This window comes from Prunus mume, linkage group LG3, assembly GCF_029339155.1.
Source record: "Prunus mume cultivar Tortuosa linkage group LG3, ASM2933915v1, whole genome shotgun sequence".
Taxonomy (NCBI): Eukaryota; Viridiplantae; Streptophyta; class Magnoliopsida; order Rosales; family Rosaceae; genus Prunus; species Prunus mume.
In genome coordinates this window covers 18,371,517-18,395,674 of record NC_142700.1, presented here as the reverse complement: position 1 = coordinate 18,395,674, position 24,158 = coordinate 18,371,517, and the positions used below count along the sequence as shown (strand labels likewise).

General features: G+C 36.7%; 3 protein-coding genes and 2 pseudogenes across 4 annotated transcripts; 1 reads left to right on the top strand and 4 right to left on the bottom strand.

Annotated features, from left to right (window-relative positions):
* Nucleotides 1–854: 854 nt before the first annotated feature.
* Nucleotides 855–10,008, bottom strand: LOC107880635 (B3 domain-containing protein Os04g0386900-like). Its single transcript, XM_089048750.1, has 4 exons — nt 9,805–10,008; nt 9,245–9,416; nt 3,505–3,783; nt 855–1,088 (listed from the first exon to the last, which is right to left on the bottom strand). Exons 2-4 carry the CDS (start codon nt 9,383–9,385, stop codon nt 855–857), a joined length of 654 nt encoding a protein of 217 aa, XP_088904876.1. The 5' UTR covers nt 9,386–9,416; nt 9,805–10,008.
* On the top strand, nt 4,823–6,293 carry LOC103326623 (uncharacterized; annotated as a pseudogene).
* Nucleotides 10,009–10,178: 170 nt separating the features above from the next.
* Nucleotides 10,179–18,702, bottom strand: LOC103326624 (leucine-rich repeat receptor protein kinase HPCA1-like; annotated as a pseudogene). The gene is made up of 20 exons (XR_016125234.1): nt 18,550–18,702; nt 17,560–18,454; nt 16,776–16,896; nt 16,598–16,670; nt 16,271–16,345; nt 16,090–16,161; nt 15,788–15,949; nt 15,609–15,684; nt 15,075–15,146; nt 14,834–14,905; nt 14,650–14,719; nt 14,371–14,445; nt 14,176–14,247; nt 13,836–13,971; nt 13,214–13,691; nt 12,946–13,080; nt 12,690–12,824; nt 12,070–12,290; nt 11,280–11,515; nt 10,179–10,910 (listed from the first exon to the last, which is right to left on the bottom strand). The product of XR_016125234.1 is annotated as a leucine-rich repeat receptor protein kinase HPCA1-like (transcript).
* Nucleotides 18,703–19,791: 1,089 nt separating this feature from the next.
* LOC103326625 (heavy metal-associated isoprenylated plant protein 32-like) lies at nt 19,792–21,227 on the bottom strand. The gene is made up of 3 exons (XM_008228869.3): nt 20,498–21,227; nt 20,328–20,403; nt 19,792–20,213 (listed from the first exon to the last, which is right to left on the bottom strand). The coding sequence occupies exons 1-3, from the start codon at nt 20,516–20,518 to the stop codon at nt 19,858–19,860; spliced, it is 453 nt and encodes a 150-aa protein (XP_008227091.1). The 5' UTR covers nt 20,519–21,227; the 3' UTR covers nt 19,792–19,857.
* Nucleotides 21,228–21,572: 345 nt separating this feature from the next.
* Nucleotides 21,573–23,992, bottom strand: LOC103326626 (chloroplastic import inner membrane translocase subunit TIM22-2). Its single transcript, XM_089049298.1, has 5 exons — nt 23,711–23,992; nt 22,620–22,684; nt 22,398–22,470; nt 22,265–22,318; nt 21,573–21,980 (listed from the first exon to the last, which is right to left on the bottom strand). The coding sequence occupies exons 1-5, from the start codon at nt 23,907–23,909 to the stop codon at nt 21,739–21,741; spliced, it is 633 nt and encodes a 210-aa protein (XP_088905424.1). The 5' UTR covers nt 23,910–23,992; the 3' UTR covers nt 21,573–21,738.
* Between the last annotated feature and the right edge of the window lie 166 nt (nt 23,993–24,158).

Genomic DNA, 24,158 nt, shown 5'->3' with positions numbered 1-24,158 from the left:
CCTATGACCGAAAAAAAAAAAAGAGGTGTCTTCTAGTTTTCAAACTTGGGGACTAGGGGACTACCTTCGGCACCCGCCACGCTGACACGCTTGGTTGAAATACACAACCTCTTCACAAGTTCCCAAACCAGAAGCCACTTCTTGATTGACAACTTGGGGGACTACTGTTTACACCATAATTAACCAAGCGTGATTGAACACCAAGGAGACATGTCTTCCTCCCTGCCAAAGGGAGATGCTCTTCCGAAGGGACAACCACCTGCCGAAGCTCCGAACCGCCAAACCTAAAACACAGGAGACACGTGTCATCATCACAGCAACTTGCACAAAGTCCCACATCGGAACTTTGTGCAAACCTCCTACTTTTACTTCCCTATAAATGGGGAACAGTAACCAAGAAAAAGGTAACTTCTCTCTCTCACTACTACTGTTACTTTACAAAAGTCACTACACCTAGCCGACTCAGCATCGGAGAGCCTTCCGGCACCACACCGGTGTCCGAAGCTTGACGATCGCTTCCTCTGCTTTTGTCTTCTGCAGGCTAGCCCTCACCAAGGCCCAGACCCTTCTCTTGCTAAGGACAACCCCCTATCTCTAAGTTGACCCTCTCCGAAAAAGAGCATCAACAAAAGTGGTTTCCCAAAGAGGTAAATGCTGGAAAACAAGGCATGGGCCCTAACAAAGAATCCTAGATCGTTTCTCAAGAATCTCCAAATTGAGAACCCCGTTCGACCTTAACCCAAATGTATAGAGAGAATATACTATTTTTATTACTCAAAACACAATACAATTCAACCCCCTTTACAATACTAACTAAACTCCTAATATAGTCAATTAATTGCTAATGCAAAAGACTAAAACACCCTTAGCATCCTATCATTGAGACCTCCGTTCTCATCGTTGTCCTCCGTGTCCTTGTCTTCGGACTGGAGCTTCGACCTCATCAGATCAGTAACCTCAACGCCAGCATTGGCTATGAGCTTTGAGAATCCGCCCACGATTGCGATCTCGTGGTGGTGGTTGCGACCTCGTGGTCTTCGTTTGGGATTGAATCCAAAGTTGAGGTTGTTGGGCGTGATTTTGTGTACCTGAGACTCAGATTTCACTCCGTATAAAATACAAAAGGGTATTAATGTAATTTAAAATACAAATTAAACAACCCCTAAAGCCCTTGACAAGGCCCATTGACTCCAAGCTAAGAAAAATTTAAAAACAGTTGATTAAGTCCAATACATAAATAGCCCATTTATTATATCCTTAATATTTTCCATATTATTGAGTGTTACCAAATTTTCCTAAAATTCTAATCTGTGAGTGCATCATGAATATAAAGGAGGAATATGGAGTATTGAGCCCAAGAATTCAATGCCTATAGAAAGCCACTTAAACACACAACCACAATAGAAATTTATGGCAACGAAGTTTTTCTTAAACACCTACTGACTTGAGCATCAAAGTTTTTTCTTATAGAAACCTCCTACTCATTAATTTTTTGGCAAGAAAATATGGTGGCCTCTATCTCCCACATGAATTAGAATTAGAAGATTGTTTGTCGGAGGCCCTGAAAATTTATTCTTCAAAAGTTTGTGCCGTAGTGTGAAATTAACAATAAAACAAAATTGAGAAGTAATGGACGCACTCTCCCTCCAAGCTACAATAGGATACAAGTCAAAGAAAAATATTGTCTTGGTTCTTTTATGGTTCTACAAATTACCACGAACACATGCATTTTCATCATATCGTATCTTTATGCCATACCACACGATGAGAATAGACTTTTACAATTTGTCGTGGCTTTCATATTTTATAAAACAAATTTGCTATTTTAGCAAGTGAATTTGGTATTTCAAGCATGGATTAGAAGAATGTTAGTTGGAGGATACGAAATTTCTAGTCCGACAAATATAAAATTGAAAATGCATTTAATTTGAGATAGATGGATGATCTAGAGAGGGATGCATTTTTTTGGGTGTTGAAGCTGATTTTTCTTAATTTTTGAGTTGTTTTTAAAATTAATTTAAATTTTAAACAGTTATATATTTATTTTTTAATGCACGCGGTATCCACCTGAATATAACCTTTCTTCCTTTGGTTTTATTTTTTAGGGTTTGAAGTGGAAGAAGGAGAAAGGGTGGTTAGGGAATTAAAATTTGGTGATGTATATCCTCTCCATAAATCCCGGATGGATATCACAACACAAATCCTCCCCGTATAAGGTATAGCTTCCAATTGCCCTAGTCCTGGTCCATAGGAATAGCAATAAGCTTGAAGCTAACCCTACTATTGAAATACAACCCCACCATATGAATGTCTGCCTATAGCATGACCTACCCATGCACAATGTTGCTTCCTTTAATAAGCTCACCCGGATTGTTGAGCTTCCTTCATTGGAATCATACATCAGAGCTGCAAGAAGGCCATATAGGAGTGAGCCAATTAGCAGGGAAACACGGGATGGAAGGCGGAAAAGACTTGGGTTTGTTTCACAGAAAAAGGACTAAGGAAATTTCGCTTGAACCAAACGGGCCCTAATCCCTGATGGTCTTGGATACAATAGTAGTCAACATTATTCAGTTTTAGTATGTTGATGGAAAGCTGTGCAAGCAGGATTGTGAATTTGAAACTTCAATAGTACAAGTAGTTAAGTGGTTGCAAGAATAGATACTTCAACATAAATTTACAGAAATATGTGAACAACGAAAACAGGAATGCAAGAACCAGGCTTTTTTTTCTGGTACATTGGAATGTGATCTAGTTCATCATCTACCCTAATCCTAACCCTACCAAACCTTATGAACCGGTTCAACTTTTACTATGTAAACTACTGCAATGAACAGGAGTTCAAACAGACAGCTTTTTTTTGTTCTCTTTGAGCTCCTATTCATTACATCTAACTAATATTAAAAAACCTAGACATTATTCTTGTCTAAAGTTGGCTGGGAGACAACTTAATTAGATTTAGCATATAGACTAAACAGAGAGCCTAGAGTTTTGACTTTTAATATATGGGTGCCATTCTCATTCAGTTGCATCAGAATTTAATTCAGGAAAATACAGTCCTTCAAGCAATGAACTGTGATAGCCACATAAAACCTTCCCACTCATCAGAAAACAGATAGTACAATTACTATAGTAGATTATGAGACCTTATGAACTCATTCCTTAGCTTACTTGATGCATTTTGAGAAGCATGTCAGTTGAATGGTACAAAATTATTAAAGAGGATTGTTAGAATGTACACTACTAAATTACGTTCTTTAAAGGTATCCGAACAATAATAGATACTCATGTTACTAAAGTATCGTGTCAAATGACACCATAAGTCCTAGACTGGAACACATGGACTCAAAATCATTACAATTATCACATCCTTAATTGGCTCTGCTAGAGTTCCATCAAATTCAAATCATATTAGCTCCCGAAAGTAATCTCATTCAGGAAATTGACAATATACAGTAAAAGACAATACGACATATACTATTTGAGAACAATTAGTGCATCTACATTATCACCATCGAGCTTGTCTAGAAATTCAGATGGGATGTCACCTTTGAGAATTTGGACTCTGAATACTAGCCTAGTATAGCTGCACTCCAGTTGTTCAAACACAAATGTATCTCCAACCTTCAAATTGTTGTCAATGGCAAATGCTCTCCAATTATCAAGCCTTTTACGACTGGATGATCCATGATATATCATCTCCCAGTTCTTGCCCCGAAATGTGAGAACTATAGGGATTGAACAAGAAGGTGGTGTTGCACTAAATTTGCCTAGGACCACCAGCTCGAACAAATGATTATTTCAACAAATTAGACTAATTAAAGCGAAGAAAATGATAATCCCAAATTAGAGAATTAGCAATTAATGCACAACATTATTGCCTACAATTTCAAAGAAAAGAAAGTTTCAGCAGTAGCCAGATTATTTTTCACTTGAACAAGGCAACCCTTTATTTAAAATTAAGATGTATGTGCAAATTGCTCATGCATTACGCTCATCACACAAATAGTTACTTCATTGCAATGATCAATTGACAATAATTATGAGATAGATATCAAACGATTTAATTATGTAATAAAATTGGCAACTATGATCATGTAGACTGGCACCATTAGTTAAGAAGTTAACAATAAAACAAAATTGAGAAGTAATGGACGCACTATCCCTCCAAGCTACAATAGGACACAAGTCAAAGAAAAATATTGTCTTGGTTTTTTATGGTTCTACAAATTACCACGAACACATGCATTTTCATCATATCGTATCTTTATGCCATACCACACGATGAGAATAGACTTTTACAATTTGTCGTGGCTTTCATATTTTATAAAACAAATTTGCTATTTTAGCAAGTGAATATGGTATTTCAAGCATGGATTAGAAGAATGTTTGTTGGAGGATACGAAATTTCTAGTCCGACAAATATAAAATTGAAAATGCATTTAATTTGAGGTAGATGGATGATCTAGAGAGGGATGTATTTTTTTGGGTGTTGAAGCTGATTTTTCTTAATTTTTGAGTTTTTTTTAAAATTAATTTAAATTTTAAACAGTTATATATTTATTTTTTAATGCACGCGGTATCCACCTGAATATAACCTTTCTTCCTTTGGTTTTATTTTTTAGGGTTTGAAGTGGAAGAAGGAGAAAGGGTGGTTAGGGAATTAAAATTTGGTGATGTATATCTTCTCCATAAATCCCGGATGGATATCACAACACAAATCCTCCCCGTATAAGGTATAGCTTCCAATTGCCCTAATACTCTCATATATATAGGAATGGAAGGAAGAAGACTCTCACAGAACCCCAAGAAACTCATTACAGAATCGTCTCCTCCATATTAAAGAATCCATCACCAACACCCTCTCTCTGCCGAACTAGCCTACATACTCATTTTCTTTCCATTCCGAGACACCTAGATCATCTTTAATCTTCTCTTCTCAACAAAAGTCGAAGAGGAACCTGCTACATAGCTTATATATGGCACCTTGTGCGTCTGTTGTTAATCTTCCAGTCGGTTTTAAATTTCGTCCAAGAGATGATCAGTTATTGGGATATTATCTTCTTAACAAGGTTCGTGGCACATCCTTTATGTATGAAAATGTTATTCCAGAAATGGATCTTTATGGTAAGATAGAGCCATGGGATATATGGCATGAATATGGCGGACACAACTTAGCCAAAGGTGAAGACCTTTATTTCTTCACCAAATTGAAGAGCCTGAGTGACAAGGACTCCCGCGTGGCTCGCACGATAGGGTCCGGGACATGGAAAGGTGAGAACTCAGGGACCACAGTCAGTGATCCGAAGAATGAGGAGAACGATTTAGGTATATGGAAAAGGTTTCATTATGAAAACCCTAAATCTGTTCAAGACGGTTGCTGGATTATGCACGAGTACATCCTTCACCCTTCATTGGTGAAGCCCAAACCAAACTCAACCAATCAGTTTGTGCTATGCCGGATTCGAAAGAACGACAAGGGGAAGAGAAAGTTGAGAACTGCAGAAGAGGATAATGAAACAGACACTCCAGTACAATCTCAAAATAAGAGGCAAAGGCCGCAACAAGTGACTAGGTTTGAGGAACTTATTGGTAATTGCACTCCCATGTCTGAGGCTACTGGAGTTGGTGGGAGTGTTTCATACTTGCCAACTGAACTCACTCAATCTCAGCCGGACAGCTCTTTTGCTTCACCCAACAACTGTGGTCTCTTCCCAAGCTAGGGCAAACTATACTGATGACGTCAGCCAATTTCATGGTGGCGGTGATGGGCAATGCCCTAATGAGCGATTTCTCACATTTGGACACCGCACAATCATTCACGGAACAAGCCTTGGGATCGCACGTAGTTTGTAACCAAGAGATGGCGTCAGATGTTTATGAGACTCAACAAGGCCTGGGCCTCACTGACAATAATATTGGACATTGGCCTAGTCCATTTGGTAGTGAAGAAGACCAAGTCAATGCGCTCGACTTCTCGATTGATTATGAGTTACTCATCCACTTGATTGACTGTGATGATGGTCCGCCGCAATCTTCCACAGCACAGTTTATGGGAATGGAGAACACTACTACTGCAAGTAGTGAAGCTAATATGGTCATCATAGATTGACCAATTAAGTAATGTACATGTACCACGTTTACAATCAATTAATCTTTTTCTTCATTGGGTTGAAATTAGATTAAATTTATGTATGTTTCTACAAGGAATATAGAAAATGCAGGTTCTTTGGTTTTGTCGATAGCCGGATCACTTTGATGTCTGTCATAAAAAATTTAAAGATCAAAATGCAAGTAGCCAAATATACACACTTTAGAGAGCTTACTTTGTTAATTTGTCCAGGGATCACTTCGTTGTCTATCATATATTAGTGGCCATTTTCTCTTCTTATTTTTTTTTTTTTCTTAATGATGTTGAAGTTTTGGAGATCAAAAGACTTGTTGGAGCTCTGGAAACAAAAGTTATTTTATATCAGGAGGATTTATTTTACTCTGGAGTTATCAAAGGCCTGTGGTCAAAGTGTCCCTGAAAGTCATGGTACAGAACTTCGTTGAAAAATTATATATATTGAGGTTGATCATTTAAAACATTATTACCCTTAATTATGAGAAAATTGAATTAATTTTTCTTGACGTTTTTATATGGAAGAATTTGCATGGGACTTCTCAGCAAAAAGAAAGCTCGGATACTCAACTCCCAATCTCCTCCCTCAACTCCCTATCCTCACATGTTTCGAAAGCTCGGATGCTCTTAGTTGGTGCTCTTTTTCTCCTGATCCTACCTAGTCTGCCTGGCATTGCATCTGCTCGTGAGTGGGCTTGTAGAAACTTCCCCTCAAGCTTCCCTTCGGACAACTCATCTTCAATTTGGTTGACCCTGACGATCTTGAGCTCCACAAAGAACTCATTGCAGGAAGTGAAAGCACTAATGCCACAAGTGCCACAAATGCTAATTTGCATGGGATGATAGACACGGAAGGCATTTTCAGGTGTTTCGCATGTTTTGGGAAGGTGATGGAGAAAGACAGGTTGATAGTGCTAGGTGAAGAGCACTCAACTAAGCTTTTTGTAGGCCGATGAGATTTTTGGCTATACTATGCGGCATATTTTTGTGGGGGAACAATTGGGTTGGCCTATAGGAACAATCTTGGTCAGATTTCACAATCACTTGAATACAGTTCCCTGACTAGTTCTCTAGTCACATTATACTCTTCATGCTCCTTCATTGGTCATTTACTCTCAGCTGCCCCGGATTTCCTGCGTAACTCTTGTCCGATTTCTGTTCCACTCAAAGCAGTTGTAAGCAGTCCTGGTCCATAGGAATAGCAATAAGCTTGAAGCTAACCCTACTATTGAAATACAACCCCACCATATGAATGTTTGCCTATAGCATGACCTACCCATGCACAATGTTGCTTCCTTCAATAAGCTCACCCGGATTGTTGAGCTTCCTTCATTGGAATCATACATCAGAGCTGCAAGAAGGCCATATAGGAGTGAGCCAATTAGCAGGGAAACACGGGACGGAAGGCGGAAAAGACTTGGGCTTTGTTTCAACAGAAAAAGGACTAAGGAAATTTTGCTTGAACCAAACGGGCCCTAATCCCTGATGGTCTTGGATACAATAATAGTCAACATTATTCAGTTTTAGTATGTTGATGGAAAGCTGTGCAAGCAGGATTGTGAATTTGAAACTTCAATAGTAGAAGTAGTTAAGTGGTTACAAGAATAGATACTTCAACATAAATTTACAGAAATATGTGAACAACGAAAACAGGAATGCAAGAACCAGGCTCTTTTTTTTTCTGGTACATTGGAATGTGATCTAGTTCATCATCTACCCTAATCCTAACCTTACCAAACCTTATGAACCCGTTCAACTTTTACTATATGTAAACTACTGCAATGAACAGGAGTTCAAACAGACAGCTTTTTTTTTGTTCTCTTTGAGCTCCTATTCATTACATCTAACTAATATTAAAAAACGTAGACATTCTTGTCTAAAGTTGGCTGGGAGACAACTTAATTAGATTTAGGATAGACTAAATAGAGAGCCTAGAGTTTTAACTTTTAATATATGGGTGCCATTCTCGTTCAGTTACATCAGAATTTAATTCGGGAAAATGCATTCCTTCAAGCAATAAACCGTGATGGCCACATAAAACCTTCTCACTCATCAGAAAACAAATAGTACAATTACTATAGTAGATTATGAGACCTTCATAAATCATTCCTCAGCTTACTTGATGCATTTTGAGAAGCATGTCAGTTGAATGGTACAAAATTATTAAAGAGGATTGTTAGAATGTACACTACTAAATTACGTTCTTTAAAGGTATCCGAACAATAATAGATACTCATGTTACTAGAGTATTGTGTCAAATGACACCATAAGTCCTAGACTGGAACACATGGACTCAAAATCATTACAATTATCACATCCTTAATTGGCTCTGCTAGAGTTCCATCAAATTCAAAGCATATTAGCTCCCGAAAGTAATCTCATTCGGGAAATTGACAATATTCAATAAAAGACAATATGGCATATACTATTCGAGAACAATTGGTGCATCTACATTATCACCATCGAGCTTGTCTAGAAATTCAAATGAGATGTCACCTCTAAGAATTTGGACTCTGAATACTAGCCTAGTACAGCTGCAAGTTGTTCAAACATAACATGCATCTCCAACTTGTTGTCAATGGCAAATGCTCTCCAGTTATCAAGCCTTTTATGACTGAATGATCCATGATATATCATCTCTCAGCTCTTGCCCTCGAAATGTGAGAACTATAGGGATTGAACAGGAAGGTAGTGTTGCACTAAATTTGCCTAGGACCAACAGCTCGAACAAATGATTATTTCAACAAATTAGACTAATTAAAGCGAAGAAAATGATAATCCCAAATTAGAGAATTAGCAATTAATGCACAACATTATTGCCTACAATTTCAAAGAAAAGAAAGTTTCAGCAATAGCCAAATTATTTTTCGCTTGAACAAGGCAATCCTTTATTTAAAATTAAGATGTATGTGCAAATTTCTCATGCATTACGCTCATCACACAAATTGTTACTTCATTGCAATGATCAATTGACAATAATTATGAGATAGATATCAAACGATTTAATTATGTAATAAAATTGGCAACTATGATCATGTAGACTAGCACTAATAGTTAAGAAATTGACATAGGAGGAAGTCTCACCACCATTTAAACATGGGAAATTAGGGGATAATTTACCAGTTGGGACAGGAGTTTGATAGTTGTTTTCGTGAGAACCACATCAAAAAAGGGTTTCCCAGAAAGTGGCCAAAATTCATCCCCTTCCAGTTCAATCACGGGATTTGATGTGGGTAGGTCTCCCATTTGAGGTTCTCCCATTTCATCAACTGGAAATTAACAAAGAAATTATCTACAAAAACAATCATAAATTATCTAGAAATTTTTGTATACCAAACAAAACACAGAAAACATCTTATGATGAAAAAGAAATCATGAATTTTAAAGGTTATGGAAAGTTGCAAAGAATTTCACAGAACTTTAGAATTATATGCATTTGTAGGTAAAAACTTATTAGAAATAATCCAAAAAGGTGAAACACAATGAAACAAGTCCATGAAACATATAGAAACTAAAGAGACTAAACATTGCCAATAGACAAAAACAGTAAACCCATCCGTTGCGTTATGACATGAAAAATTTAGGCATTTTCTTATGAAATCGACAGCTCTTAGGCTTACTACATTCACAACAATGCCAAAAGCCTAAGAAATTTGAACCCATTCTGAAAAAGAAAATACCTTTTAAGATCTGGGGTGGCTTGGTGAGGTGACAGTAGCTGATTGACAGAGCCAATGGCGAGAGAGAGAAGAAGAAGAGCCAATCAGCGAAAAAAAAAGCTCAGCTCAGTTTAAGAACTGTGCTAATTTGTTTTTGGTAAGACTATACGTTCATATATCCTAATTTTCCCTCCAATTCTTTCTGGCAATTTTGCGTCCTTTTTGCTGACAACACAAAATAGCTTCTGTTTGCAGAGCTCCAACAACAACAAAAAATGAAGAGGGAAATTGGCCAGGTATATCTGATAACAGACACCAAAGTGATCACTGGACAAATTAACAAAGTAAGCTCTCTAAAGTGTGTATGGTGTGATAGTTTGTTTAGCTTAGCAAAGTGAAGAAAATTGACCACTTATATCTGATAACAGACACCAAAGTGATGCCACTGAAAAAAAACCTCAAATGGATACAAAGGTAATAAAGGATAACCAAAATGGCATGAAATTGTTCTTAAATATTATAGTTATGAACATTAGGAACACTGACCAACCTAAAAGATACATATATACATATATATGTTGATGCTGGACTTACTGCAAACATCTGAAAATTCACCTAACCAAAGTAATTGATATTCACAGAGCAACCCAAACCGTACCACTTCAACATTATTCTAAATGTATATCATCTCAGTGCCTCTATCTTTGTAGGTTGAAAACCCCTCTTTGTAGGTCCTTATTCACATCCTCAGAACTCCCTGAAGTTGATGCTGAAATATCACTGGTGTTCAAAGCAGCAAGCTGTATTATGTTCTCGATCTCTTTCACCACTTCCCCCATTCTAGGTCTTTTAGCTTGCAAGTCTTCTAAACACAACATTGCCAAATCAACAAAGTTTTCCAAACCTTTCAGCTCTCTTCCCAAACCAATGGCTGGGTCAAGAATTTTCTGAAGGTTGTACAAATCTTTTGTCTTATCCATTGCCATCTGAACCACTCTCACTACATACTTGCCTCGCTCTATTGGCTGTCTAGCAGTTATCAACTCCAACATCACCACACCAAAACTATAAACATCACTCTTCTCAGTCAACTGTTGAGTCATGTAATATTCAGGATCCAAGTAGCCCTATACCAATAAAGAACATCAAATACTCGGTCATAATTTAGGATGATTGCTTTGAATAAAGTAAATGCTTGTCTTAATATTGATTTAGAGTTCAAGGGTCATTGTTTCCTAGAATTCGGAGACATGAAATGGTCATTTTTGATAGATTTTGCAGTCTTGAACTAGAAATTTGTCACTAAATTCAAGCCTAATGATGACCGACAGTGCTTGTTTTATGAAATCCTGTTTTGATTCTTCATTGTAATATGGTTCTTCCCTATTATCAAATGCAGCTCATGAGACTTGCGTTATTTTGCTGAAAAACACATGCTACAGAAGAAGAAAAAATGCCACTATTTTGGCAGGGTTCTGAAGTTTTGCGATACTGACCATTGTCCCTTTAACTTGAGTAGTCACGTGATGCGTTCCACTATCGACCATTGACTTGGAGAGGCCAAAGTCAGCAACTTTTGCATTTAAATCTTTATCAAGTAGGATGTTGTTTGGTTTAATGTCCCGGTGTATAATGGAAGGGTTTGCATGTTCATGAAGATATGCCAGACCTCTTGCTGCACCAAGAGCTACTTTAAGCCTCCTCTTCCAGTCTAACCACACTCCTGACTTTCCTGTGTAGATATTTTCTAATTTATCACATTTAAGAAAATTGAACCAATTGTTTCTAGGTATCAGAGTTTCAAATTATCACATAAGAGATAAATTTTTGTTCCACTTATATAGATCAATGTGTACTTCCTAAAGTGAGATCTCTAAAGTCTCCTAAGGTATGATGCTTGTTTGGCTTAAGGAAGCGAAGAAAATTGGCCACTGATTCTGACAAGACACCAAAGTGACACCAGATAAAATCCAAAACTAGGATCTAGAATCAAATTCAGGGGGTAAGGCATAGGATAACCAAACCCCTCCCTTAAATCTTAAAGCTAATTAACATTTGGATTCATCTCCAGGCCTTTCTTTTCTGGTGAACATAAAATCAGGTTTGTCTCTCGTATGGAGTCACACTAATGAAGTGCACAATCTTTCTCTTAATGCATCAGTCTTTATTAATTGCTATGAAAAGTAAATAAAAATACACATTATATGTGTTAATCAACAAAGTAAGAAATTGAACCATCAAAAGGTTCTAAATTCACATTCAAAGGTGAGGAACTTTATCGAATACCTGAAAGACTATCCCGCAAATTTCCATTGGGAGCATACTCATATACCAACATTTGTTCATCTTGCTCCAAACAAAAACCAACAAGGCTGACAAGATTCTTATGATGTACTCTTGATAGAAGCTCAACCTCCAGCTTTGAACTCAATCCCACCCTGCATAGATTCCCTTTTAGCTCTTTTAATGGCAACCATTAGGCCTGTCGGAAGAATTCCCAGATATACCTGTACAATGTTACCAAAACATATATTTTTAACTGTCTAGCACCTCTTGTACTTTATAATTACTTTGAGTTCATTCTTGATATTTGATTTCTTAGAGAGATTTTCCAAAAAAATGCATATGAGGATTGGAGTTTAGTGGTTGGGGTCTGAATGAGATGTATGCAAAGCCAGTCAGCATAAGAGAACGAGAAAAAAAGAGCTACATGCTGATTGTGCTTCTCTTTGTCGCAGTTTATAAAAATTTTAATTATAAATTTGACCTTATACGTAAAAGGAAATAATATTTAGAAAAGTATAATGAAAAATAACAAATTAATTTCATGCTGCCCTGGTAGCTATGGCCTTGGCACAGTCATGACCTCCAACCATTTACAGCTAGCAAAGATAATCAAAGTTAACCTTGCCATAACCTCCAGATCCAATATCATTAGCCTCCGAAAAACAGTTGGTGTACTTCATAAGCTCTTCAAAAGAGAACAACCTTGCTCCTTTTAACTGAGGAACACTGCCACTGATATTTGAATTCCAAGTTTGCTGCATTGTATGACAGGAAATCAATTTAATGCATACTGCTTCTTCATAGCGAAACAAAAGTGCCAAGGCTGTTTCAAATTTTTCTCTACCTTTTTTTGAGTTATGAATGGGACCATCTCACCAAAGGAATTGATCTGCTCCATGGCTCATTTGCTTTCCTTTTGTGTTGGAAAGCATAAACGCCTACTAGGGCTACTAATATTAGAAGTGCAGAACCACCAACTGCTGCACCAATTACCAAGGCCTTTATTTGATCCTGTAGGCACCTCAGAATTATGAGAAACAGAAAGAGCGATGTGTCATTAATTATAAGATTGGAGTTATATTGCCACTTTTCAAGTAGAACTACAATGAATATTTCCAAGTTTCGATCAGATATTCAGAGTTACCTCCAGATTTTCCATAATAGAATACAACAATGTAGGGTCCAAAATCGTTCTGGACGCGGGAGAGTTTGGTTGGCTAAGCACAGATGCAAGAGCTGAAGCTCCTGTTTCATTAAAGCGATCTTCACCAGATGGGAAAACTTCTAGCATCAGTTGAAGATAATAAGATGAGCTCCAGGTAGGATAACTCACAGAAACAGAGTCCACATGAAGGTTGTAGGAATGAAAAGATTGCATAAGAGTGGCCTGCAGAGCTGTGTAATAACTAAAGTTTCCTAAGTTTGAGAAGGAACCAAATAAGACGACTAGAGTTGCTTTGAAGGGATGTGCACATTTACAATTGGGGCTTAATACTTCACCCGAGCTACAGGCAACATCCTCGCAGTTACTTGGTGGCATCGAATATGAGGAATCTGATCGAGAGTCAATGCAGTATTTCTTTTCCATGTTTGTCTTGTCACAAATTGGATTACCAAGAAGTCTGCAAAAGATAATGGAGGATTAACTAAGCTAAATGTAAAAAGGCGGTACATCTTAAAAATTGACCTTCAACAAGTAATCAAATATCCAGTTCTTCAAGACCCTAAAGACAGAACAGAAGTTATGTATGAAAGCTGTTGCTTACATGAGTGTATAATTGGACCCTCCACTTGTGCATAAGATTAAGAATGAAGTTGTTCTCCAAATCAATTAGTTGCAATTGGTCGCTATAAATGGTTCCAATATCCAATAAGCCATTGAGATGGTTGTTCCTTAGTACCCTGTCGAAGGTTAATATGATTTTATAACCATCAGTATAAATACGAAAGCCTAGAGTTCATTATATATGATATATATATAGAGTACTAAACTCCTGTGTGTTCTCTTCTTTGGCCCCAGAGCCCATGATCGAAATTAAAGCCATTAAGATTCTTGCAACATTCATTCTTGAATGTGGTGCTACTATATATCAGTATGATACTCACACTGTCTGTAAGTTGGAAAAGCTGAATAGCGCTTGGGGAACTTTTCCTTGAAGTCCTGTGTTTTCCATCATTCTGCCATACAAGGTTGATAGGTCAGTTCATTCTGAGCACTTAACCACCCTTTGTCTTTTTCTTGACACACGCACATCTACACACAAACATTCAGAGGTATATGGAGGAGGTAATGAAACGTACAATGTTGTCAAAGACTGTAAGGTTGAAAACCAATCAGGGACATCTGACACATCAAAAGTATTATTGCTCATATCCCTGCAGATTAAATTCAGTCAAGGACCATGAAAGTGATATGAATAAGATTGAATATGGATTTCATTTCTCATAGAACATGACTGTGCAACTAATGTTTTCTTTAAGGGAAATGATTGATGGATAACTTATCGTCATTTGTTGTGAAGTACACAGTTAAAAAATAAAGCAGAACTCGTAAAACCAGCAACACCATTGGATACTTACACATAGTTAGAGGAGATCCATGCCAGTAAGACTGGGCATGGGGCCAGTCAGCTTATTGTTGGACAAGTGCCTGAAAACAGATTACCACTTGTCTCTCTTAGTAAATTGAATCTCTAAACAAGATGTTCAAAACTTTCCTAGAATATAATGTAAATTCTTCAATTGGTATGCTGTGTATGCTTACAATTCGGCCATGTTTGAAAGATTGTTGAGGCTAGAAGGCACATGCCCACTTAATGAATTCCGGTCAAGGCGTCTGTACAAGAACAAGATATATATTTGTACACAAACACACACACACACACACACACACACACACACACACACACATATATATAATATGTCCAGTGCCACTAAATTTAGACAGACCACAGCCACAATAATCTTTGTATAAATCCACTTGAGGATATGGCATTGATACTCACACTGTCAGCAGAGTCTGCACATTGCCAATTGTAGAAGGGATTCTGCCAGTTAGATTATTGTTGTCCAAAAGCCTGAATGGATAAAAGTATTCAAGCAGATCAAGTAATCTATTTCGGATGTAGAACCCAGGAGGGATTAACTAAGAAATAAACTAGATAAGGAAGAGGAGGATACAAAAGAGCAAGGGTAAATAAGTGGAAGAACTTAAATCCAGAAACAGAGAGAAATGAAGATCTTATCCATAAAAAGTCAAGCCTACCATGAATCATAATGGCTCTATTTTATAGAGGCCAAAACTACACAATAAGCACAGTAATGTGATAAAATCGAAGTGGCAGGTGGATTCTATTCTCTCACAGTTTCCTTTAGCAAATGAGATTTCAAGATAAAAAGGCTTCCATGCCTCATTTTTCATATCTTAGACATTTCACTTTTCGTTAACAAAAGCATAAGCAGTACCCATTAAAATCTATACGTGCTACTAAGGAGAGACTATTATACCTTGTAGCACATGAACCTTTAACAAAACTTACAAGTGTTTCAGAACCATCTTTGAGGTGAAAAGTTCAGGTGGAACTTTGCCTGAGAGGCTGATTCCCTCCAAAATGACTGCATTTAAAGACAATAAAAAATCAGATGGACACAGATGGTAGAGAGCTCCATGGTTAGGACAAGCTAATCTGCTCAAAATTACTAACGAGAGTTGACATACAAGTGTTCTGCATTATGTAGCATATCAAGACCAGGTGTAGTCCCACTAGAGACTGGGATGTATCCATTAAGTTTGTTTCCAGTTAGGTCCAGATAGTTTAGATTGGACAGACTACCAATGGAAGGCGGAATCTGGTCACTCAATCTATTGTTATTCAGATCTCTGCAGTAGAACATAAATGAAGAATTCAGAGTTTAGTGGTACATATCTTGCCCAGACATACAACAGCATCAAAAGCAGGAGGCTTCAAGAAAACGATTGCAGATTAAAAAAGATAGGGGTGGGAAGATCGATAGCCTTACAGATATAATAGCTGCTCTAGAGATCCTATTGTGCCTGGAATAGCACTAGAGAAACTGCAACCAGCCAGGACTCTGGCATGCAAAGAACAAGGCAACAAAATAATTAGGAGGATAAATGATCACATACCACATCCATAATTACAATAGAGGAGAAAGCAAAATTCCTTTCTTTTTCAATTACAAGTATACTAGTTTCGTCAAATTTCCAAGTGATGTTGGAAGTGGTCCTGTCAGGCCCTTGTTCAAAGACAGATTCCTGTATGAGAAATGAGTTGGACTAATTCAGAAATCTTTTTCTTTTCCAACAATTGCATCAAATAGTTGAAGCATTGATTAAGTATACTTCAAATATTTTAGCAATGATGATCCAAAGACAGTCAGTGCCACATATTGAGCACTGAACCTTGAAATATCTGGCACTCCAGTGCTATATTATGGAATGACAGATTAGGCGTAAATCAATGTACCATAACTAGTGTAAGGTGCAAAGTGGAAATAGAAGACCTACAGAATCTCTAGCTCAGATAACAACTGGATTGCGCTAGGTAGCTGACCTTGTCAAACCCCTGTTTGCCAACATTCTGAAATTAAAGAAGTCAGATAACATTGTCAAAAATAAAAAATAAATAAATGGAACCAAGTGCTTCCACGAACATTAAAAAGGTGGGAACAGATCAAGAACTTACATGGAGGTAACACGTGAATTGGAGCACGCAATACCTTCCCAGCCCTCAGCACAAGGATCTGAACCAACCCAACTGGGAGGTCTAATGCCCCACTCTTGCATTAGAATCATCAGAGCAGAAACTGCATCAGAAATTTGTCAAAGCTGAAATACCATACTACTAGAATCCGTTGACTGCCATTAGAACTACAGCACTCATATGATTGTGACTAGCTTTAATTTTGAAAGGATTCGGATTTACTGAAGCAATATATCAAACAGGATTACACCTAACAACTGCTTCAGAAACTCAAACAACATAAAGTCTATTAACTTCTTCAAAATTGCTCAAAACAATCATCACCATAAAATTCAAAACCATTTAGACAATATTGGACCAACCTCCATGGACAAATGACTTGAAACACACCTCTATAACTCTTATGCTAATCCAACCTTTATGCATTGTCACTTAAGTCTTGTGGAGAAGAAGAGTTACATATACAAGATTACAATAGTTAACAAAACCTTTGTCTGGAGAGATATTTCCAAGGTTATTATCACTAATATGCGACAGATACTCCCGTTAAACCCCATTCCTCCCAAAACAAAACCAATTGAAATTAAATAATTAATTACACTGAAGTAATCTTCAAGGCTAAATGGTTCATTGTTTTTTTTTTTTTTTTTTTGGTATAACAGGGGAAACAGCTAATGGTTCTAACTTCTAACTACCAACACTAAGGAAGAAAACCTGATCAGCTGCACTATAAAAAAAAATGACACAGTAAATGAACAAAACTTACAGTCCTGAGTATTTGCCTCTGCTGCCATAACAAACAATTGGGTTAACATAAGCAACAGAAACACATGAGTAGCTCGAGCTCGGCCTGCTACCTTATAGGCAATGGGCACAACCACCTTGTCAGTCATCTTCTTGCTATTGCTTTGCATAAAAATTTATGAAAGAACTAACTCAGATGGAACCCATTTATAACCTTTGAGTAACCTACTTGTAACCAAACTTGTAGCAGAAGTAAACAATCTTCCACAACTCAACTGATTGGTCATGAGAATTTATTGGATTAAAAACAAAAACAGTCTGAGGTTTTACTTGGAATTAGTCAATAGTCAAATTTAAATGACTGATAGAAAAGGACAAATAAGTTGATTGCCTTACGAAGAAAATAAAGTAAACTGTATAAGATATATATGATGAAGCTGCAAAGGAGCAATCTTCAATAAACTCTTCCCCAGAAAGATTGAGGCAAAAGGTTTTAATTAACCAGCCAATAAATCACGACACTGGGGATTGGTTAGAGGTCACTATCTTAGCGTAGGAACTTGGTTGTGTGTCTCAAATTGTTGTAAAGAAACATTCAAATGAAAAAAAAATTAAAGCCAACAAAGTAAGTAGCTGACTAAAGGTGCTGAAATTGCTCTCTTTTGTGAAAATTGTTTATGAATTATGGAGCCGGCAAATAGCAATTTACTCTAAATTCAACCAGCAGAACCAAAAATAATGTGCCATATATAATAGAAAACGCATAATTACATTCTACTCTTGTTTCATTCAGTTCATTGGAGCAAACCCAAAAGATGAAGGGTTGTACCAGTAGTGTCTGTGTCTGAGAGAATACCACCAATCCATATATGGATGCGGCATCTGCACAGAAGAGCTAGCCTGGGAGAATAGTGCACCTGCAAAACATGTGGATGGTTTATGTAAGTATCAAATGAAAAGATTGCAAATGTACAATGCAAATTGTGAACTGAAACAGAGATTTTGTAGTTACCCAGAGTTTATAAACTCAAATCTTTACTAGCTCGAGCCTTATATATAGCAGAACCTATGACCAATTGAAGGCACGGATAAATACTTTTAACCACTAGAGCTACAAGTCATTGCATAAGAAGATTTGATATTAGATCTAATACGGTGGAATATTCAGCTGTTTGAGGATGTATGGTAAGTGATAAAATAAGGGCCGTTTGATAACCATTTTCATTTTTAATTTTTAATTTTTAGTTTTTATTTTTGTGCTTGAGTATAAATGCAAAAAAGGGAGAATGGAAGTAGTAATGAGAAGATGGAATTGAGAGTGAAGATGAGAGGAGAGGATGGGAAGGAGTAATAAAAATGAAAACAAAAACTTGAAGTGAACAATTTCGGTTGGTTTCAGTTCGGACAGATTTTAAATCATAAAAGAGAGAACATTCGCCCCCCAACAGACCAGTCGATCCAATTTCTAAAATGACACGTTCTAAGTTTTTTTTTTTTTTTTTTTGGGTCTGATACATGTTCTAAGTGTAGACGATCATATTGTCATGTGATTACCCACCCATATTCTAGCACTTAGAATGGTAACATCCCTTACCAATTTGAAGGCCACAGCCAAGAATTTTCCCAAGTCTTTGTCTTGAAAATTAACCAAGACGAAAATTAAAATAGTTACATGATAACTGAAATTAATTTGGCCATAAATCAGTGTAGATAATCATCTCTTCTTTTCTTTTCTTTTCTTTTCTTTCCTTTCCTTTCCTTTTTTTTGTTGTTGTTGTTGTTGTGTTGCTATTATGATGAATTGTGTGAATGTGACGTGAGGTTAAATTGGGTCTCACATGGATAAAGATTAATTATTACACAAAATGTGACAAGACATACTAACTAGAAATTTATCTTTTCAAAATCTTAAGAAGGTTCTAAGTTCGAATCTTCCATACAATTATTGATCGGAAAAAACTACATCAAAGATGAGTGTCAATATTTAATCCTAATAAAGGCTCAGAATCTGATATAGTCAAATAACAAGGAAAATATAATATAACAATAATTATAGAAATCCTTTTAATAAAAAAAAACGTAAAAAACAAAAACAAAAAAGCATACATCTAGGGGAAAGTCCACATAATATCACTTTCCTCCTAGAGGTAGACTAAGTCTATAACTCCATGCATAGTTATAGTGCCCAAACAAAAAAAAAAGAACACTATGAATACTACTATTATACAAGGAGTTCTTCCCTTTCAAACCCAAAAAAAAAAAAAAAAAGGGAGTTCTTCTCAACAACCCTGAAATCAAAATCAGGTGAGCCAATTCATATTCAGTAATAATTATATGAATATGGCGCCTGTGGATAGTAATTGTTCATAGGATGTCCATGGTGGTGGCTGTATGAAGAATAATATCCATGTCCATAATTACCATTCATATTATAGTAATTAGGGCCTGCTGTTAATCCCATGTAGTTACTGCTGCTGGGATCATAATATCTCTGGCCTTCATAATATCCATTGCCATTGCCATTGCCATTGCCATATGTAAATTCATCTCCAGTTCTTACCCAGCAGAGTTCTGCTTCTTTCCCAGCCTTCACTAGCCTTCTTATTAGCTTCCTAGGGTTTACTTTCCCAGAAACATATGCCATGCCTCCTTCTGCATCTACATTATAAGATGCACCTATATACATATAATAAAAACACGAAGACTTCAATACTTCATGCCAAAAGTGATATTGTTAAGATAAAATAAAAAAAGACAAACAAATTGCCATGGACGACAGAGGTACTTTACCTTGGATTTTTTTCAGCATTTTAGTCAGGCACTTGTGCCATCCATCCGAATTCGTGTCGATTTTCACTCCACAAGTCTGTAAAGGCAGACATAATCCACATACAATAAATTAACTAACAAAGAAAAACTGAAGAGAAATAGTAAACAAAATGAAGGATGAAGATATATACCATGTAAGAACGAGACTCCATTGTTAGACCTAGATGATGTCTATGAAACTAGGGTTTTTTTTTTTTTCTGAAAGAGAAAAGGAGAAAAGGTGAGAAGGAAAAGGAGGAAGGTGTGGTATTTATAGATATGGTGAGGTGATTGATATCAATTATAAGATAGTGCCAGTTCTGATACTCTCCTTTTTAGTCATCATCCAATCCAAGATTAATCGGAGTCACATATATTATTGTGAGATAATAAGAGCTTCAAAAGATCTCAATCCATTTTTGCAACATCTACCATCAATTCTCCGTCAATAGAAGGAAACTATATATGTATAGGTAGTTTTTGATACTGCTCGCCTCCTAATAATATCTTTCCAAGATTTTTCATTATTAAAGAGAAAAATATCCTTCCTGATTATCACTGTCAGGATGAGGAGAAGGCAATTTGGTTCTCAAGAAACACTTTCCATGTTAGCGCTAATTAGCAAAATCCATAGCCTTTCTTTTAAATCTTTCCATCCAAATGCATAATTAACCATAAAGTTCATGAACCCAACTTCACTGCTAACTGCTTATCTTAAAAATTACACGGCAAATTTTGGGGTAGTTTTGTCAAATCCTTCAAAATCGTATTAGCCTCAATAAATTATAATCTTTATATAAACTTCTTTTCTACTCAAGCATTCCAGTATTGTTTATTTAATTCACTATTGTAAAAAAATAATTACAAAAATAAAATAAATAAATAAAGTCATTTTAGTTTGTTTTGATGTGGCGCAATTCTTTGATTTTCTGGCACTAATATATATATATATATATATATATCTTTGATTATCTTATTTACTTTAATCACAAGATATTGCAATCAAAGATGGTAGGATCCCAAGTTTTGAAGGCCTCAGAATCGCGGGCCTGTTTAGAGTTTGTGTTAAGTTGAAAACTGTTTCTTTCTTCTTCCTTTCTCGTTATCACTTGTCACTGAGATGTGAGGAAAAAGTGTGACTTGCAAAACAGAGTCAGAACATGGAGGATCAAATTCATGGCTCCTCAATCCGGCAAAACCAGCAATGTGTACCATCAATCTACCAGATTTCACAATCAAGAAGTGAATTCATAACTTGCAACTAGAATTTCAACTAAAAATTTACATACCACATACAATCATGTCTTACCCGGCAATAGAAGAAAAAATAACAGCAAGAGGAACACTTGAATTCAAGACCAAACGGCATAAAAGCATGATGAGACAAAATTTCTTAGGCTGTGTGAGAAGTGCCCCTCTTGTGATTCTTCAAGGAATTGCAAAATGAGGTGAAACCCGCTTTTAGTTCACCTGGAAGTGAAAGTTGAAGAGGGAGCACCAAGGGAGGAAGTTGCTCACTTTTCTTCCTCACAGAAAGTGGATGTGCCAAAGCTGGCTGCTGCTTATTTAGGCCTTCAATAATAAATGAGAATGCTCCAAAAGTGAGGCAGCTTTGTAGAAGAGCCTGGGGTGCACCTGCAAAATCACAATCAAATAACGAATAAATATGTACGTCATTAAACCATACAAAAACTGGTTTAGTTGATTGATGTAGAAATGCCAAGCATGAGTGACAAAACAAAAATGAATAAGAACGAAAAGTGGGATTTTTGTAGATATGAAGGATCTTGTTTTAGCAACAAAATCAATGTGTCACTTCTTTTCAGGTATCTGAATCTGTAATGACGGTGAAGATGTGTGCAAGTCAATGTGTCATTTACTAATTTATAAACTATTGAACTAGATGATATGATGGATACCTGGAAAACTAAGAGCAAGACCAGTACAACATCCAGCTACTCCAGCGTTGATAACTGCACAGGAAAAAAGCATGATCATGAGATAATGAATGAATAATGCGAAACTACCAATTCCACATTCAAGTTCTCATACCATCATCCTTTCCTCGCAGCCTCTTCAAAATGCAGACAACCAAGCTGTGCACTCCAGACAAAACTGCAAATGTCTGAAAGGAGAAATACAAAAAAGAGCTTAACAACTGTAATTAAACAAACATACTGTGTAGGCAATAATAACAATTACGAACAATATAAAAAAGGGAACTAATTTCACTCAGATAGTCAAACTATCATTTAACAAAAGGAATTCTCATACCTTAGCATAAGATCCTGCCTCTGCAAAGGATCCTTTAAAGCCTTTTTTCTTAACCAACCCCGCACCTGAAACACATTCACACAAGGTAAAATAAAAAATTTCAGTTTGATTCATATAAGACATAAACATAAATAAAATAAAATAAAATAAAAAAGAAGATAAATTAGGTTGAGTTGAGTAGTAGATTGCTTAAGCAGGGTTTGCTCATCTAATAATCCATTGCTAAACTTGATATCAAGCCAGTCTCAAATCTCTAGCTTTTTTAACAAGTACAAAATTTCAGGGCCAAATTGAGAAACACAATATTGACCTAAATCCAAACCACGTATGAGTGGCTTCGTTTGTTCTAATGCCCTCCATTATGTGGAACATGGCACACAGAAATGCCTGGCATTATCTAAACATGGCACAGTGATTGCTGAATAAATCCAGCCAAACTCAAGCCAAGTTTGAGTGGCTTGGCTTGTCCTACCGCCCTCATTATGTGAACATGGCACAAAGAAATGACTGGCATTATACAAACATGGTGGAATGACTCCTGAGTAAACCTTAACAACCACAGACAATCATAATTTTCTCACAACAACTTTTAACAGCTTGGTACACGCAATGAACATATTTCTCTCCAAGTCTATACATAAGCTTAGACTACACTGTGCAATTCCCACCCGCTCTCTCTCTCTCTCTCTCTCTCTCTCTCTCAATATATCAACTGAACCCCAATTTATTGTTCTACCGTCTTATCAATTCCAGCAGGAAATGATACAAATTACACTCCTTAATACAATAAATCAACTAACATAACACAAATTTTCCCTAAAAATCACAATTTCACATCTCAAAACACTAGCATACCTCACCAAAAAACTCCAACAGCTCGTTAGTCAGTAAGAGAAAACTCATTCCTTTTCACAAACCCCAAAACACTATTGAAGAAAATAATATTTTGTCAACATTCAAAATCCTATATGAGCATCATTCAAATTCCCATATAGAAACACCACAATTAAGCAATTAAAGCATCACACACATAGGCATGTACACATATATATACATATACACAGAGAGAAGAAGAGGGAAAGAGAGAGGACCGTAGCCAAAAACGGAGCCCATGAATGCCCCGCCAGCGGAGTCTCCGGCAAACCTGAGAAGGCAGACAGCAGGGCCATTGGAGGAGGCGGGGACTAACGAGTTCGAAGAATTAGGGTTAGGGTTGAGGTTGGGATTGGTATCCAGCTCAGTGTCAGTGTCTGTGTCAGGCTTTGGAGAATCCACCGACGTCGTCGCCATGGCCGCTACTCTCTCTGTTTTCTATCTATCAATCTCTTAAAAAGCAGAAAACTCAAATCCAAAACTCACACAACAATACAGTTTCTTGTGCCTTCCGTATTTTAATTTGTTTATTATTTCTTTATTGTTTCCTGACATGCCAAAACGGCGTCGCTTTAGTACCTTTCTTTTTCTTTTTTCTTTTTTAAATCTTTAAGAAAGGGACGATAATATATTCAACTTACACATACAACACGAATCTATGATTCA